This window comes from Phocoena sinus, chromosome 1, assembly GCF_008692025.1.
Source record: "Phocoena sinus isolate mPhoSin1 chromosome 1, mPhoSin1.pri, whole genome shotgun sequence".
NCBI classification, from domain to species: Eukaryota; Metazoa; Chordata; class Mammalia; order Artiodactyla; family Phocoenidae; genus Phocoena; species Phocoena sinus.
In genome coordinates this window covers 61,169,307-61,185,710 of record NC_045763.1, presented here as the reverse complement: position 1 = coordinate 61,185,710, position 16,404 = coordinate 61,169,307, and the positions used below count along the sequence as shown (strand labels likewise).

Sequence of the window (16,404 nt, the reverse complement as noted above, 5' to 3'; positions counted from 1 at the left end):
AGCAACTGACAAAGGATTAATCTCCAAAATTTACAAGCTGCTCAATAACAAAAAATCAAACAACCCAATCCAAAAATGGGCAGAAGACCTAAATAGACATTTCTCCAAAGAAGATATACAGATTGCCAACAAACACATGAAAGAATGCTCAACATCATTAATCATTAGAGAAAAGCAAATCAAAACTACAATGAGATATCATCTCACACCGGTCAGAATGGCCATCATCAAAAAATCTAGAAACAGGGCTTCCCTGGTGGCGCAGTGGTTGAGAGTCCGCCTGCCGATGCAGGGGGCACGGGTTCGTGCCCCGGTCTGGGAGGATCCCACATGCCGCGGAGCGGCTGGGCCCGTGAGCCATGGCCGCTGAGCCTGCGCGTCTGGAGCCTGTCCTCCGCAACGGGAGAGGCCACAACAGTGAGAGGCCCGCGTAACGCATAAAAAAAAAAAAAAAAAAAAAATCTAGAAACAATAAATTCTGGAGAGGGTGTGGAGAAAAGGGAACACTCTTGTACTGCTGGTGGGAATGTGAATTGGTTCAGCTACTATGGAGAACAGTATGGAGGTTCCTTAAAAAACTACAAATAGAACTACCATATGACCCAGCAATCCCACTACTGGGCATATACCCTGAGAAAACCAAAATTCAAAAAGAGTTATATACCAAAATGTTCATTGCAGCTCTATTTACAATAGCCGGGAGATGGAAACAAGCTAAGTGCCCATCATTGGATGAATGGATAAAGAAGATGTGGCACATATATACTATGGAATATTACTCAGCCATAAAAAGAAACGAAATTGAGCTATTTGTAATGAGGTGGATAGACCTAGAGTCTGTCATACAGAGTGAAGTAAGTCAGAAAGAAAAAGACAAATGCCGTATGCTAACACATATATATGGAATTTAAGAAAAATAAAATGTTATGAAGAACCTAGGGGTAATACAGGAATAAAGACACAGAACTACTGGAGAACAGACTTGAGGATATGGGGAGGGGGGAAGGGTGAGCTGTGACAGGGCGAGAGAGAGTCATGGACATATATACACTAACAAACGTAAGGTAGATAGCTAGTGGGAAGCAGCCGCATGGCACAGGGATATCAGCTCGGTGCTTTGTGACCGCCTGGAGGAGTAGGATAGGGAGGGTGGGAGGGAGGGAGACGCAAGAGGGAAGAGATATGGGAACATATGTATATGTATAACTGATTCACTTTGTTATAAAGCAGAAACTGACACACGATTGTAAAGCAATTAAACCCCAATAAAGATGTTAAAAAAAAAAAAAGTCATGTACCAAAATGTTCATTGCTGCTCTATTTACAATAGCCAGGAGATGGAAACAACTTAAGTGTCCATGATCAGATGAATGGATAAAGATGTGGCACATATATACAATGGAATATTAGTCAGCCATGAAAAGAAATGAAGTTGAACTATTTGTAATGAGGTGGATGGACCTAGAGTCTGTCACACAGAGTGAAGTTAAGTCAGAAAGAGAAAGACAAATACTGTATGCTAATACATATATATGGAATTTAAGAAAAAAAAAATGTCATGAAGAACCTAGGAGTAAGACAGGAATAAAGACACAGACCTACTAGAGAATGGACTTGAGGATATGAGGAGGGGGAAGGGTAAGCTGTGACAAACTGAGAGAGTGGCATGGACATATATACACCACCAAACGTAAAATAGATAGCTAGTGGGAAGCAGCTGCATAGCACAGGGAGATCAACTCGGTGCTTTGTGACCACCTAGAGGGGTGGGATAGGGAGGGTGGGGGGAGGGAGACGCAAGCGGGATAAGATTTGGGGACATATGTATATGTATAACTGATTCACTTTGTTATACAGAAACTAACACACCATTGTAAAGCAATTATACTCCAATAAAGATGTTTAAAAAAAAAAAATGAACGCTTAAAAAAATGCCGAGAATTCATAATGCCACCCTACCTGCTTGCACTTCTGGAACGTCTGGCTGTGCTGTAACTTTTTGGTGGTGTTTTGGAACGTTTCTTTTCTTTGTCTTCTTTCTTTTTGTCTCTAATAAATGAAAACAATTTATGAATGTATTGGAAGATTCAACTAATATATATTTCTATCAAACTACAAATAAAAACAGAAGTACAGTGAAATCTAATGTTATTCTTTAATGTTATTATACAAACTTACAGACTTTTATTATACAAACTTAATGTTATTATACAAACTTACAAACTTAAAAATAATAGTAACTCAAGCGGCGTATGTGTGGTAAACAAATTTTTAAAATCCTATTTTCCTGGTATTCCACATAAACCTTCTCTCCAAGAGCAAAGCAGAGTATGTGGCAAGAAAACAAGGATGTTGGCCAGTTTCTTAGTATGTCTGGCGATAAACTGTAATAGTTTAAATAATTTTCTCTAGGCTCTTCAACACTCTGTTTTTCTCTCAGCTAAGTAAGTAGCAGTTTCCCAACCAACCCTGGACCCTGGCTCTAAATCCTCTACTGACAGCCCAAAACCCCATCACTATTGTAAGTTTTTCTTTCAAAGTACACAACCGATGTAACCTCTTCATGGATGAAGCCAACCTTGTAACTTTTTCCCAGCTGCTATATATTCTGGGCTATTCAATGCTTTTAGGAAAAAAACATCAAAATGGAGTGGTACTACAACCAGGCCTCAACTCTAAAATCTTTCTACAGATTCTTCTACGTTTACTTTTATTCCCCACAGCATTTTTTCGCCCCAAGATTCTAGGCAAAAGGTAAAATATATACATATTTATAATATATATATGTCCCTTATATCCTTATAAACACACACCTATTTTCAACTGTTCTACAGTTTTAGAGATTAAAGTATCTCTTCGGTTGTTCTAGGCTAGTCCCACCCTATATCCTGTGCTTCATTCCCTCCCATCTTTGCTCATCCTGCTCCATCAGTTATCCTCTCTATTCATTCAAATCTTTATCATCGAATTCATAGATTACTTTAATAGTCCCTTAAGGGGCCCCAGCATGTTTTCCACAAATTGATGCTATACCCCCTATCAGAAATCTTTCGAAGTACAAACTTGAAAATATTAATTCCCTGCTCATCACTTTTCAATTCATTCCTGTTGCCTCCCGGATCTGCCACAAACTCCTTAGTGTGAACAACAAAGCCTTCTTATGGTGATCTGTCTCCTTAACTTTCCTGACCTCATTTCCTGGTCCTTCTATACCAAAATACTTGCTATTTCAAGAAATCATGCTAACTTTGTAAACATTCTCTAAATGAAACCATGCCCCCCGAGTCCAGTCAAATCTATCAGAATTCAATACTCAGGAGTCACCTCTCAATAAATCTCTTCCGACATCCCTAACAATGGCCCTTCCTTTGTAATTACATTCATCTCTCCCCTAGTATAAAGAAAGTTCCTTGAGGGAAGGAATGCCTAATTGCTTTGTATAAGAGATGTTTCATTAAGTAAGCTTGTTTGTTTGACTGAATTAAAAGATGACTAACTGTAAAACATGAGTAAAAGCCTCGTTAGAGGCTGAACACTCAGTAAAGCTATCCCAGAACCTCTGTCCCCACTTGAGTTATATGCTTACCAAGAATAAATTTTGTTGCCCCCTCCCTGTGATCCTTACTATTTTAATTACATAATATATAAATGGGTAAAGTCGTATAAAATATAGGGTTGCTTCTAGAAAATTAAGGCAAATATTTTAGAAAGAGATAAAGGACATTTGTTAAAAATTAAGTGTTGTGAAATTGTATTGTGTGACAACTAAAAATGGGGGAAAAAAAAATCAAGATATTTCCAAGTAACAGAGTTCTCAACACTTTTAAAGGTGGTTTAAATGAAAAGAAAGTGATTTGGTATGTATTATTCAAGACTAGGCCTAATTTCAAACAGTTTGGACCTATATGAAAAAACAAATTATTGAATGCATGTTTAAGTTGAAATACAATGTTAAGGTGGGGATGTCTGTTTTTTAATAAATCCTCACTTTAATTCTCTACTGGTCCCCAAACCATGGGATAAGACTGTTAAGTATGGTTCAGTCTCTGGAATATAGCAATACTGAATTCATATTTACAAAGGTGTTCACAATGAGGTATATAAAGATGAATTAGGAAGGCATGATTGTCTGCCATAAACTCTTTGGCATACCAAGAGATGTGGCTGGTAACACTAAATCCTTAGTAATGGCTGAATGGAAAAGAGGAAATGAAAAAAGGCAGTAGAAACAGCTAAGAATTTTTACTACAAAGAAATTTTATCTAGGCCTTCAGCTGTAAGTAGAAATCTCAAGTTTATGAAGGAGCACAAGAAAACAATGTCAGTCTCCTCCAACAGTTTCTTCCTATCTCCTACCATAACCTCTTCTTTGTCATTAAAGCAGCAATATTTGGGGGTGTTGGGAACTCTAAAATTTGTCTTCCCACTCAGTGTTTGTTAATAGTTTTTTACTGTACCTGTTTTTTGATGTGCTCCTTGACCTTCTACCCCTCTCTCTGGAATGAGATCTTCTCCGTCTTGGACTTTTGGATCGTCGTCTACTCCTTGACTTAGAATGTGATCGCCTTCTTGATCTGCTTCTTGACCGCCTTATAATGTAAAAGGAAGCGAACACATGTATGTAAATGGAAAAAGACTAGCTCTGTTTCTGACTATTTCATATAAGCATCAGACAAAAGACTCAGACATGTGGACTAGCCATCAGTGAGGGTAATTTCCTGCCATTATTTATTTACTCTACACAACAACATCTTTGATATCCTAGAAATTAGTAAATACCTTTTAACCCCTGGAATTCCTCACCTTTTAATCTTTTGCGCAACCTATCAAACCAATCCTACTTTGCCCATTGAAACTACAACTCCAAACTTAAAAATACTGCTAGAGAATGAAGAAAAACAAAAAATATCTGACTCATTTGCATCATTTCACAATTACATAGCATTTTTGCAAGTACACCTTATCTGATTCCTCACTATTGCAAGTTAAACCCATTCACTACTTATTGAATACTTATTTATGTCCACTACATGCTTTACAAATACTAAGTCATTTACCCTCATAATAAACCTAATAAAGTATGTACCATTATTATTCCCATTTTAAAAATGGAAACCATATAGTGTGTTGCCTTCTACGATTTCTAGTTGTTGTTCTCTGAAATATATTCCACTTCTTCGATTTGCAGTTTAAGAGAAATCCAAGTAATGCAAGCATGATACAGATATATACAACTCAGTACAAACTGCCTTTTCTACTCTTAAGTGTCCTCAACATTACATCATCATCTCTTTCCTGCCACGTAAGAGATGTTTCTCTCTGTGCCTACTGCATACCACCCTGCTCCCCATACTTTCTCTAAAAGGTTAAGTGCAATTAACCTTTTGATGTTCTTTGATCCTCCTTCCTATATTTTATTCCTTTCTATTTTAAGAATAATTGAAGATAAATTGCAGTTCTTTGCTTAGACTTGGTCATTTAATTTCTAGTGGACCATTCAACCTCTTTTCATGGAAAACTTCAAATAAAATTTAAACTTTTTGCTTTTACTTTTTCAAAGTGCCCAAGGACGGACATTTTTTTTTTTTTTTTTTTTTAATTTTTTTTAATTAATTAATTATTTATTTTTTGTTGTGTTGGGTCTTCGTTTCTGTGTGAGGGCTTTCTCTAGTTGTGGCAAGCGGGGGCCACTCTTCATCGTTGTGCGGGGGCCACTCTTCATCGCGGTGTGCGGGCCTCTCACTGTCGTGGCCTCTCTTGTTGGGAGCACAGGCTCCAGGCGCACAGGCTCAGTAGTTGTGGCTCACGGGCCCAGCCGCTCCGCGGCATGTGGGATCTTCCCAGATCAGGGCTCGAACCCGCGTCCCCTGCATTGGCAGGCAGACTCTCAACCACTGCGCCACCAGGGAAGCCCAAGGACGGACATTTTAGTAATGTAGAAGATATGTGTTCAAATCTCATTTATAAACCAGTTAACTGAGAGCATTCATTATTTAACCTCTTTGAGCCTATTACTTCAGCAAAGAAAAACAACAGCACCTCCATCACAGAATAGTTGAAATTATAAAGCCCAGCTCAGTGCCTTACTGTAGACACATATATTATATACTGACTCCCTCTTCTCTTACTAATGTGCTAACATAGTATTGCCATCATTCTCTAGAGCAGCTGTTTCAAAACCCATCAGTAGCAGTGTCTCATCAAATTCAGTAACTTTATGTTTTGCTCATTTCTTACTTTTGACCATATTTGAAACTACCTACTAAAGCAATCCCTCTCAATAACATGTCTATATCCTAGGTAATTTTCATGTAATGCTTACCTACCGTTTTCTAAGCTCCATAAGGACAAGGGGTATATATGTCTATACCACTGTACCCTTGAGCAACGACTACAGTGTCTGACTAGTAAACAGTACTACTAATATATTTTGAGTGAAATATTGACCCTATAAAATATCAGAACCATCACTTTCTTATTAAGAATTTTTAAAAATTCTGGAAAACCAAAACTGATGCTATTAGAATTAAGTATTATTCATATTTTGAGAATTCTGGCTTTAACAAAAATTTAAGTCAACAATCATCTTAGCAAAACGGTTACACACTTATCCTACCTCTAATGTATATAGAAAAAAATATAGTTGCAGGAAAAAATCGTAAGTGCATTGTTGTAGGTTTCCTTCTAAACAAAGTGATTAATAATATAAAATAGTGCTCGCTTCGGCAGCACATATACTAAAATTGGAACGATAAAGATTAGCACGGCCCCTGCGCAAGGATGACACGCAAATTCGTGAAGCGTTCCATATTTTTTCTTACTTTTCATGGAAAAAAACAGTCACTTACAAAAGAAAAAAAATTGTTGTATTATTAGTTGAAACTTAACTAAGACTGTGTAAAGGTAGAACTGAGTTGTTCAATACAGTAGCCACTAGTCACATATGGCTATTTAAATCTAACTTTTAATAATTAAAAAAATATATAAAATAGTTTTAAAAATCTGGTAAGCAGAGGTATTACATCAATCAATTTATTATAAGGTGCTGAAACAGTTATTTTTCAACAGCACTGCACTGCAGAGCCACTTCAACACAGTTTACATAAGCTTTTAAAAATTAGAAAAATAAAGATTATCGTACTATGTATCTAAATACGTAAAAAGCTTATTGAACTTAATGGTCATTTTATATATCGAGATGCTAAAAATACAACAACTCATAATCTTTATCTTTCTGTTATAAGGCATTACTACAAGTGTTCAAAAGCACTTTGTTCAGGGAAATAAATGTTTCACACTGTTATTTCCCATTGGTCATAATTAAAATTAGCATTTGAAAGCCTTAGCATGTCCCTGTTAAGTACAAAGGAAAAAGATATAGGTTCTCCTTTTTAAGTCTTTTTAAGTGTTAAACTAAGCTATGAGAGCACCTGTTCTGGAAGGTTAGGATTCTAAGTACAGGCACAGCTCAGAGATACTATGAGTTTGTTCCCAGATCACTGCAATAAACTGAGTATCACAAAAAAGTGAGTCACAATGAATTTCTGGTTTCCCAGTGCATATAAAAGTTATGTTTATACTATACTGTAGTCTGTGAAGTGTGCAATAGCGTTATGTCTATAAATCAGTGTACGTAATTTAATTAAAAATGTGGCTAAAGATTGCTAAACATCACCTGAACTTTCAGTGAGCTGTAATCTTTTTGCAGTAGTAACAACATCAAAGATCACTAATCACAGATCACCATAACAAATATAATAATGAGGTTAGCTATTTTGGAGTGGCAATTGACAAGTGTAGAAAGATTAAACCAAGATGAATAGTAAAGATCCTTGAACACCATTCTAAGGTTTTATGTGTCAACTTATTAAGACAATAAGGAGCTTCTAAAGGTTTCATAGAGCTGTGACATGTTCTAGATTTGGGTTTTTGAAAGACATCTTTAAGAATGAGATGGGCTGGGTGACAGACACACCAGACAAAACTACCCTGTAACATTCTGCTACAGACTGAATGCTTGTGTCCTCCCAAAATTCTTATGCAAAACCGAATACCCAATGTTATGACATTATGAGGTAGCGGCCTTTGGGAGGTGAGTACGTTATGAAGGTGCAGCTTTCATGAATAGGATTAATGCCCATATGAAAGAAGTCTCAGAAGACCCCTTGGTCCATTCCCCTATGTGAGGACACAGTGAAGAGACAGCAAACTATAAATGAGGAAGCAGGTCCTCCTCACCAGACACCAAATTTGCTGACACCTTGATCTTGAACTTCCCAGCTTCCAACACTGTGAGAAGTAAATTTCTATTGTTTATAAGCCACCCAGTCTATGGTATTGTTATAGCAGCCGAATGGACTAAGAAACAGTCTAAGAAATGACTGAACAATGTTATGGGGTCCATCAATTTTTTTTTTTTTCCAAAATAATAACAAGATATTTTTTGCCTTTTCCACTGTGACATTTGCACTAATAGTGCAAAAGCAATGGTGGTGTACAAGTGCTGGCATCTCCTTATTACAAATCAAGGTAGTGGCAACTGAACCTATTATCTACTGTATTCTTCACTGGCATTTGTAGTATGCACTTGCAGTAAAAAGAAAGAAAGAAAAAAAAGAAATCCTGCCATTTTCACTAAGGATGTCTTTGATAAAGCCAGTAAAAACTATTAAATTTATTAAATCTAGTCCCTTGAGTAATATTAGAGTAGTATTATTGACTAGTAATATTAAATCTAGTCCCTTCAGCAATATTCTGTGCAACAAAATGGGCAGTATGCATAAATCACTTCTGATACTTTATAGTTCAATGACTGTGTCAAGGAAGACACCTGTGTGATTGAGTGTGAGCTCACCTAACTGCTTTTGCCATGAAACATCATCTTTATCTGAAAGAACAAGTGAAAAACCATGGCTGTTCAGACTTGGGTATTTGGTGGAACACTTTCATGGAAAATGAGTAAGGTTTATCATTTCAAGGAAAACAAATTTGTTGCCAATAATAAAATTTGAGCTTTTAAGAGAAAATTAAGTTTTGGAAAACCTGAACACACCATTGTGAACTTGACAGCTTCCTAACACTTTAAAAGGGTTTACCGATGAGATGTGTGGCGATATTATCAAGTCATTTTTTGATCTTGTGTAACAAAATGTGTCAACATTTGAAAACTTGCATAATGCAATAAATCAATCATTTTCCAAACCACCAATGCATAACTGTACAAAAGCATGCCTGGGAAAAAGATCCATCACGGTGTAAGAAAGATCAACAGATTTTAAAGTAGCAAAATATAAAAGGTTCACTATTACGGTTTCAGATTCCATATTACTACTACCTTTTAAGAAAGTACTCTTGGTAAGTTTTGGTATTATATCAAAGAATACTATTCCCAATTACCTGAAAAGAATATAAAATTACTTTTCCCTCTTCTCACTATATATTTGTGTAAGATTTTCTACATATATTAACTAAAATATATTGCAATAAGTTGAATGCAGAATCCTGTACATGTCTTCTAGTAAGCCAAAGGTTAAAGAGATTTGCAAAGATTTAAAACAAAGCGATTCTTTTAATTTTTCTGGAAAAGTTTTGTTTCAAAGCTAAGTTAATACAAATGGGTTTACCACTGTTATTTCAGATGATGGTTTCAAATTTTATTACGGCCAACACTGATAGATATAACCCATGTAAACAAAAGCTCATCGGAGTACTCAAATTTTCTACAAGTATAGAGGTCTTAATAACAGCAAGTTTGAGAGCCACTGGGCTAGAGAGATCCTTACAAACTTATACAGGAATGTCATGTGAAAAAGAAAATACACTGGTCCTTTTAAATTGCCTAGTCTTACTCTAGGTAGGAAAAAGAATAATTGGTACTATCATGTGGTTTGTCCAATAATACAAAGAACAATCTCATAAAAGGTAACAAGTTGTCATCTGCAAATATTCAAGCTTTAGATGGTAATCTGCAGGCTGCATGACGACATTCCATGTTCAAACTCTCAGGAGTCCAGTGAAAAGTCAGAACTAGAATTCAAGTTAAAAGTTTCAAGCCCAGTGTTCTTTCCATAGTACTAATTCATTTTAGTGCTCAAATCCCAGTGGCTTCCTCCTAAGCCTGGATTTTTGGGGGGTTTTAAAGTATCAATCATCCATGTCTTTTCTCCATTTATATATGTGTGAACACTTATGCTCATACTCTGCTAATAGCAGTAGTTACCAAAACCACTTTAACCAGGAGCTAATTAGGTTAAGAGATAAGCAGATGTGACACACAGAGAAATTATCTTTGTCCAAGCTACAACTTACTACCAAAAAGCAATCAATCTAATAACCTGTGCCTAGAAGATGAGGGAGTCCTCCTCCTCCTAGAACGTGATCTTGATCTCGAGTGCCTTCGTTTTTCTTCCTTCTTATCTGGATTTTAAAGAAAAGGGAATCTGGCTTTAGACATCGTCAAGCAGGAAGATTATTCCCATTCAGGAGTTATTCTTAGAATTTATTACCTTAATTTTCAGCTTTAATACAAAATTCTTAAATTCAGGCAGCTAAAGGTTCCTTTGACTATTTCATTTGCCAGACTTAGGAGGCTGTCAAGTGTCATACATAAAACAATCTATGAAAATAATTACCTTTCTCATTCTTTACCCTTTAGAGATTTCTAAATCATGAGTCCCTTTTTCCATTCCTAGGTTCTACTTCCCCAAATATAGCTACCATTCACCCAGATTAAAACTCTAATCTTTACATGTTTATGTATTAATAGCATCTCCCCAACCAGTACTTAAGTGTAAAATATGTTTAAAAAATACGTTTACAATAAAAATATAAACATTTAAAATTGTTGGTCCAGCAAAATGTTCCTTCTTTCATTCATCACTTAGCTCTATGTTCCTTTCCTAAGAAGTGTCTCATTCATTAACTCTTTTCACTATACTGCTGGGACAGAACTGGATTTTACTAATCTAGCTCTTTTTTTAATCTGTCTGTCCTCCTTCTTCCTCACTCATTTTCAACTGTGTAAGTGCAGAGAACAGAGCTAGAAACATCTGTCATCATTTCCTAGTTTTAAAATAACACATAAACTCCTTAACTTACTCCTTTAACTTAGGACATAATGAAAGAGAAATCCAGCCATTGCATTCTTCGTATATGGACTATCAAAGTGAGACTGAGTTCCTCTTTTACATTTAGATCATTTCATTAATAGGATTCAATTTATTGTGAATGTCATTATTAATAAATTAACAAAAATCTTGGGGCAAAAAAAAATTCATAAAGAAACCAATTTTAGTCATTTCAGTTATAAGTTTTCAATGAAAACAGAAATGGTGTTCTGGCTTTGGAGTCGTACAGGTCCAGTTGTCTATCAAAAGTTCCTACTGCTTGCCATGTGATCTTGGGCTAATTGTTTAATAATTTGTTGATTAAATGAGATAATACACATAAAGCATCTGGTATTAATTTATCCATTATACTTAACAATTATTTGCCTAATACTATATATAATAAAAACCAACACATTTATTAAGAAATAGAGTGAAAAAATGAATAAAACATTGTTTTTAATGGGGAAAAAAAAAATCAGGACCAAAGATCAAAATACATGCAGGAAAACAATGGGACAACCATTCATTTCATCTCAAAAAGACAATCTACAAAGAATAATACATTTGCTTTTCTTTAAACAGAAGATCTTTAGTAGGTTTTCTTGGTCAAATAAAAGACTGAAATCAATTAGTCTACCCCAACTTACGCAAACATAAATGATTAAAAAACCTCATAAATTAAAAACCACCAAAATATCACACGAAGCATTAGGTAATCCTAGGCACTAATGTTTCCGAATGAGGAATTCTTTGTTTAGCGAGTGGGAGGTGCTTGTACACTGTAGGATGTTTAGTATGCCCCTGGCCCTCTGCCTACCGGATGCAGCTGGTACCAGCATGACAACTAAGTGTCTCCAGATATTTCCAAATATGCCTGGGTAACAACTCTTACCCATACCACCCACCCACTCCCAAATGAGAATCACTGCACTAAATGATCTTTTATCAAAATATGGGAAATAAAATTTTAAAAAATGACTGAAGTGTTATTCAACTAATTTCCAAACATAATTGCATAGACCTATTTTACCTGGTTCTATAGCAGCAGAAATTAGGGACTGTGCTTCTCGTACTCTCTTCATGGCTTCCTCTATTTCTTTACTAGAGGTATCTGATTTCAGACTTGGTGAAACAAGACCAGCAGCTACATGATTCAACCTGGAACAGAACCAAGAATTGCATCTGAAATATTTAAAAATGTACAACAGCATTTCAAATAAACACATGTTCCTATCTTCATTTTAGTAAGATACTCCTTGAAAAAAAGGTGGAGGGGAACTCCACAATTTTGATAAAATTATATGTAATATATATATATAGTAAGCTTTGGATATTTACAATGGCAGCTGCATTTTAAAAGACTCAGATATGTGGAATAAGAAAAAAAAATCTATTTAATTTTGCTCAACATCCATGAACTTTCTATACACATTTTGACAAATGTTACTACATGGAAATATGCTGATGCTAAAGATTTTTGATTAACAGAATCTTAATATGATTTAAAAACTTTCTAAATCATCATAATTTTGTTGGGGAAGAGAATTACTTTTAAGCTTGCAGATGGGGAGAAACTGAGGCAGAAGCCAATGGCACACCAAAATTACTTACGAAATTCCTGAATGGAAAGGCTAAAGATACACCTTAAGGGTTTATAAAAGTGAAAAACTACTGTAGACACCAAGTTGAGGCTGGTAGCTATTTGTGGGTAGAGTGGGAAATGTAAACAAGAATGAGTACACAGGGAGTTTTTAGAAACTGTATTAGTGTTTGTTTGTTTGTTTTTTTTTTTTTTTTTTTTTTCAGTAGGTGGGCCTCTCACTGTTGTGGCCTCTCCCATTGCGGAGCACAGGCTCCGGACACGCAGGCTCAGCGGCCATGGCTCACGGGCCCAGCCGCTCCGCGGCATGTGGGATCCTCCCAGACCGGGGCACGAACCAGTGTCCCCTGCATTGGCAGGCAGACTCTCAACCACTGCACCACCAGGGAAGCCCCTAAAAGCTGTATTAGTGATATTTTTATAAGCAGGGTGGTAGACACTTGGATTTTATCTGGTAATTTTTAAGAAAAAAATGCCACTAACTACTATAATCAAATGAGTCTGTCCTGCCTCCCCCACATGCTCTCCCACTTACTGACAGTGACTTTCACCAAGTTAAGAAGAAGCATTAAGCTCAGATTTGATATACTAAGAAATTACCAAAGAAAATATCTCATGAATTTGTGATATATCAAGTAGGAAATATAAGTTACAGCATGAAGAAAACTTTTCAAAGCCCCTAAAAAGATGTTGACTATTATGTGACATGTATTACCCCTTTACTCTGGGCTAGTGTTTCCCTCACTTCTGTCTTCCTCTTATTCATCCCCTAGGGCAGTGGTCCCCAACCTTCCTGGCCCCAGGGACCAGTTCTGTGGAAGACAATTTTTCCATGGACGGACAGGGGTGTGTGTGGGGGGGATGGTCCAGGCGTAATGCGAGTGATGGGGAGCAGCAGATGAAGCTTCACTCGCTCACCTGCCACTCACCTCCTGCTGTGCGGCCCAGTTCCTAACAGGCTGCTATGGACCGGTAATGGGCCGCAGCCTGGGGGTTGGGGACCCTTGCCCTAGGGCTTAAGCCTCTCTGATCTTTGAACTAAGTTCTCCTCCTTGTAATAAGTTCCCATAGCACCTCTGTACTTCCTTTAGTTGGATGCACATGCTTTACTATAGTTATATAGTGTCTCCCTTTCTGAGTACAGTAGTAGTCAGTGTAATTTTTTAAATGAATCAACTAAAGACAACACTTAGCTCTTTACTTGTCATCCTGGTTTAACCTATTTACAATGATTTTCAAAGACCAATAATTATTCCAAAACAAAACCCTTTATAGATGGGCTTACGTCTGGATTTTTTCTCCTTGTTTCTAGAAAACAGGATTACATATTGCATGCCTTGAGAAAACTTTCTTTTAGCTATCGAAAATAAAATACCTGTTCTCTAGATATTACTATATCTCTATCACCAATGGAAACAGAAGAAAAAAATCCTTACTTGGGATCAACAGTACTCATAAGTTTCAGCAACTGATCTGCTGCAAGAGACTGGAAAAACAAAAAAATAGCAATGAGAACACAAAGAACAATAAATGATTACTATTTTAATTTTTTTAGTATGTTGAAATGTCCTAGAACAATCTGGCAAACCTACAGAAACTAACATATCCCAAGCACAACAATGACCTATAGAAATATAATGCCAGACAAATATGTCATATTAAGTTTTCTAGTTGCAACATTAAAAAAGTAAACAGGTGATATTAGTGACTGTAGTACTGGATACCCAGAGCTGCTTTATCAGGTTAATTATGAAATTATGAAGCTGAACAGTCCAGATTTTACAGAATAATCACCTCCTCCTTATTTTAAGACTTTCTAAGGGAAAGTAACATTTTAAGGAAACATGTAAAACAAAACTCAAAGTGCTTAGTCAGTATAATCAAAAGAATTCCATAAAGGACTTCAGGAAAAAGTTTAGCCAAATCGCAATGAGGGAAAACAAAAATTTCCAAGTGAGTAGATGACAAGAGAATATATTATGAACACACATTCCTATCATTTCATGACTTTATTTTGACTTCATGACATATTGATGTGGTGTTGGCTTCCTGTGAAACTCGTCTACTTTGAACTTTATCAAATGAGAAATTCTTTGATGGGCAAGGGGCCAATAATGCAGTGACCTTTTAAATCTCTCATTAACAAGTTTACATAAGAAAAAAATACTACAATATATAACAGTCAGTTACTTCCTGCTCTTGAAATGCAAACTAACAATTAATGAAGTAATTTTTTTAATTACAAAAATGAGCTCAGAGTTGAAGGGTATTAAGTTATACCTGAGAGTTCAAGTTTGCTCCAGGAAGCCCAAGTGCAGCAAGGGCAGGATCAAGAGTAGGAGCTCCCAAAGCAGCCAATGGAACAGCGCCAATCTGTGAAATTTCAAATTTTATTTATTTAAAATCTTGTTTCTGTTTCTTATACTGTGGGGGTTGGGGGAGTGCGTCAACTTTTATTTCCTCTAAAGGCCAGATAATAACTAGTTTAAGTCTGTAGGCTGTGCGGACTCTGGTGCAACTACTTAACTATGCCATTGTGGATCAAAAACAGTCAGAGACAATACATAAATAAGTGGCCATAATTGTGTTCCAATAAAAATTAACAGATAACGGGAGTCTGGCCCAAGAGCTATAGATTGTCTACCCCTGCTATGGCCTCATTTTTCACTCATCACAGCATATTTATCTCTAAAATCAGAATTTAGAAAAAATGCAAAGATTTTCACACATTCTTGAGCCATTTATAAATATTTACTGCTTCTTAGCTCCAAATCCATTGTTTGTTGTCCTACTGCGTGATACTGAAGGCAGCACCCTTATAAGCATTTCTCCTTTGACAGCTGGCACGATGTTAAGCTTTACTTTTAGGGGGAGCTGGAAATACCTTTAGGAGCTGGAAGGGCACTGACTGTGGAAGGGATTCTTTATAGTTCTTTTGTCTCCTTTCTGATTCTTATTGCAGTGCCACATGGGACACTCAGTGGCCTTCACCTCAGTGAGTTTCAGTGCCATCCTCTTAGGCAGCTTCCTAGCAAGTTCCGTGGTACTCCAGAGAACTTTCTACTGTATCTAACTTTTTGAAGGAGGTCTGAATCTTAGCCTTGAGGTGGAAGATGAGCCCCCTCACCTACATGTGTTTCTTTCTTGTGTTTTCTTCCTTAGCTTAGAAGTAGAGGTTGCTTCCTATACCTGCGATTCTGGTACTCATTAGAGTTCCCTTAGTAATCTCCTGTTACTAATTAGTAATTCCTTATACTAAAACTTTTCTCCTTCGAATTACGGTATGGTTCTGTCTCCTGCCTGACATAATTCTGATTAGTCAGTTTAATGCACACAAACCACGCAAAATCTTATAACTTCGGAGGCCGCTGACCTTCTCTACAAGCACTGTGCTGAAATTTCTCCTAGTTTCATTATTATTTAGTAAAAATAAGTTACCAAACTTCCTGCACTGTAACTGTTTACTGAGTTAAAACACTGTTAATACAGTTGATCCTTGAACAACATGGGGGCTAGGGGTGCTGACTCCTCATGCAGTTGAAAATACACCTGTAACTTTACAGTGAGCCCTCCGTATCTGCTGGTCCACATACTTGGATCATGCAGTACTATAATATGTATTAGTAGAAAAAAATCCTTATATAAATGGACCAAACAGTTCAAACTCATGTTGTTCAAGGTTCAACTGTACTATTA

At 36.5% G+C, this 16,404-nt stretch overlaps 1 protein-coding gene and 1 non-coding gene across 20 annotated transcripts in view; one reads left to right on the top strand and one right to left on the bottom strand.

Moving 5' to 3' along the window:
• SRSF11 (serine and arginine rich splicing factor 11) overlaps positions 1-16,404 on the bottom strand; it is a 55,426-nt gene that overhangs the window by 14,946 nt on the left and 24,076 nt on the right. For all 19 annotated transcript variants that reach the window (XM_032624651.1, XM_032624668.1, XM_032624717.1 and 16 more), the window contains 6 exons: positions 14,989-15,081; positions 14,145-14,194; positions 12,139-12,266; positions 10,335-10,416; positions 4,458-4,589; positions 1,960-2,049 (listed from right to left, as the gene is read on the bottom strand). In XM_032624651.1, the coding sequence (XP_032480542.1) occupies positions 1,960-2,049; positions 4,458-4,589; positions 10,335-10,416; positions 12,139-12,266; positions 14,145-14,194; positions 14,989-15,081 (575 nt within the window). The remainder of the gene's footprint in view (positions 1-1,959; positions 2,050-4,457; positions 4,590-10,334; positions 10,417-12,138; positions 12,267-14,144; positions 14,195-14,988; positions 15,082-16,404) is intronic.
• Positions 6,714-6,815, top strand: LOC116745183. The gene has a single exon (XR_004347308.1). It is a non-coding gene; the product is annotated as a U6 spliceosomal RNA (small nuclear RNA).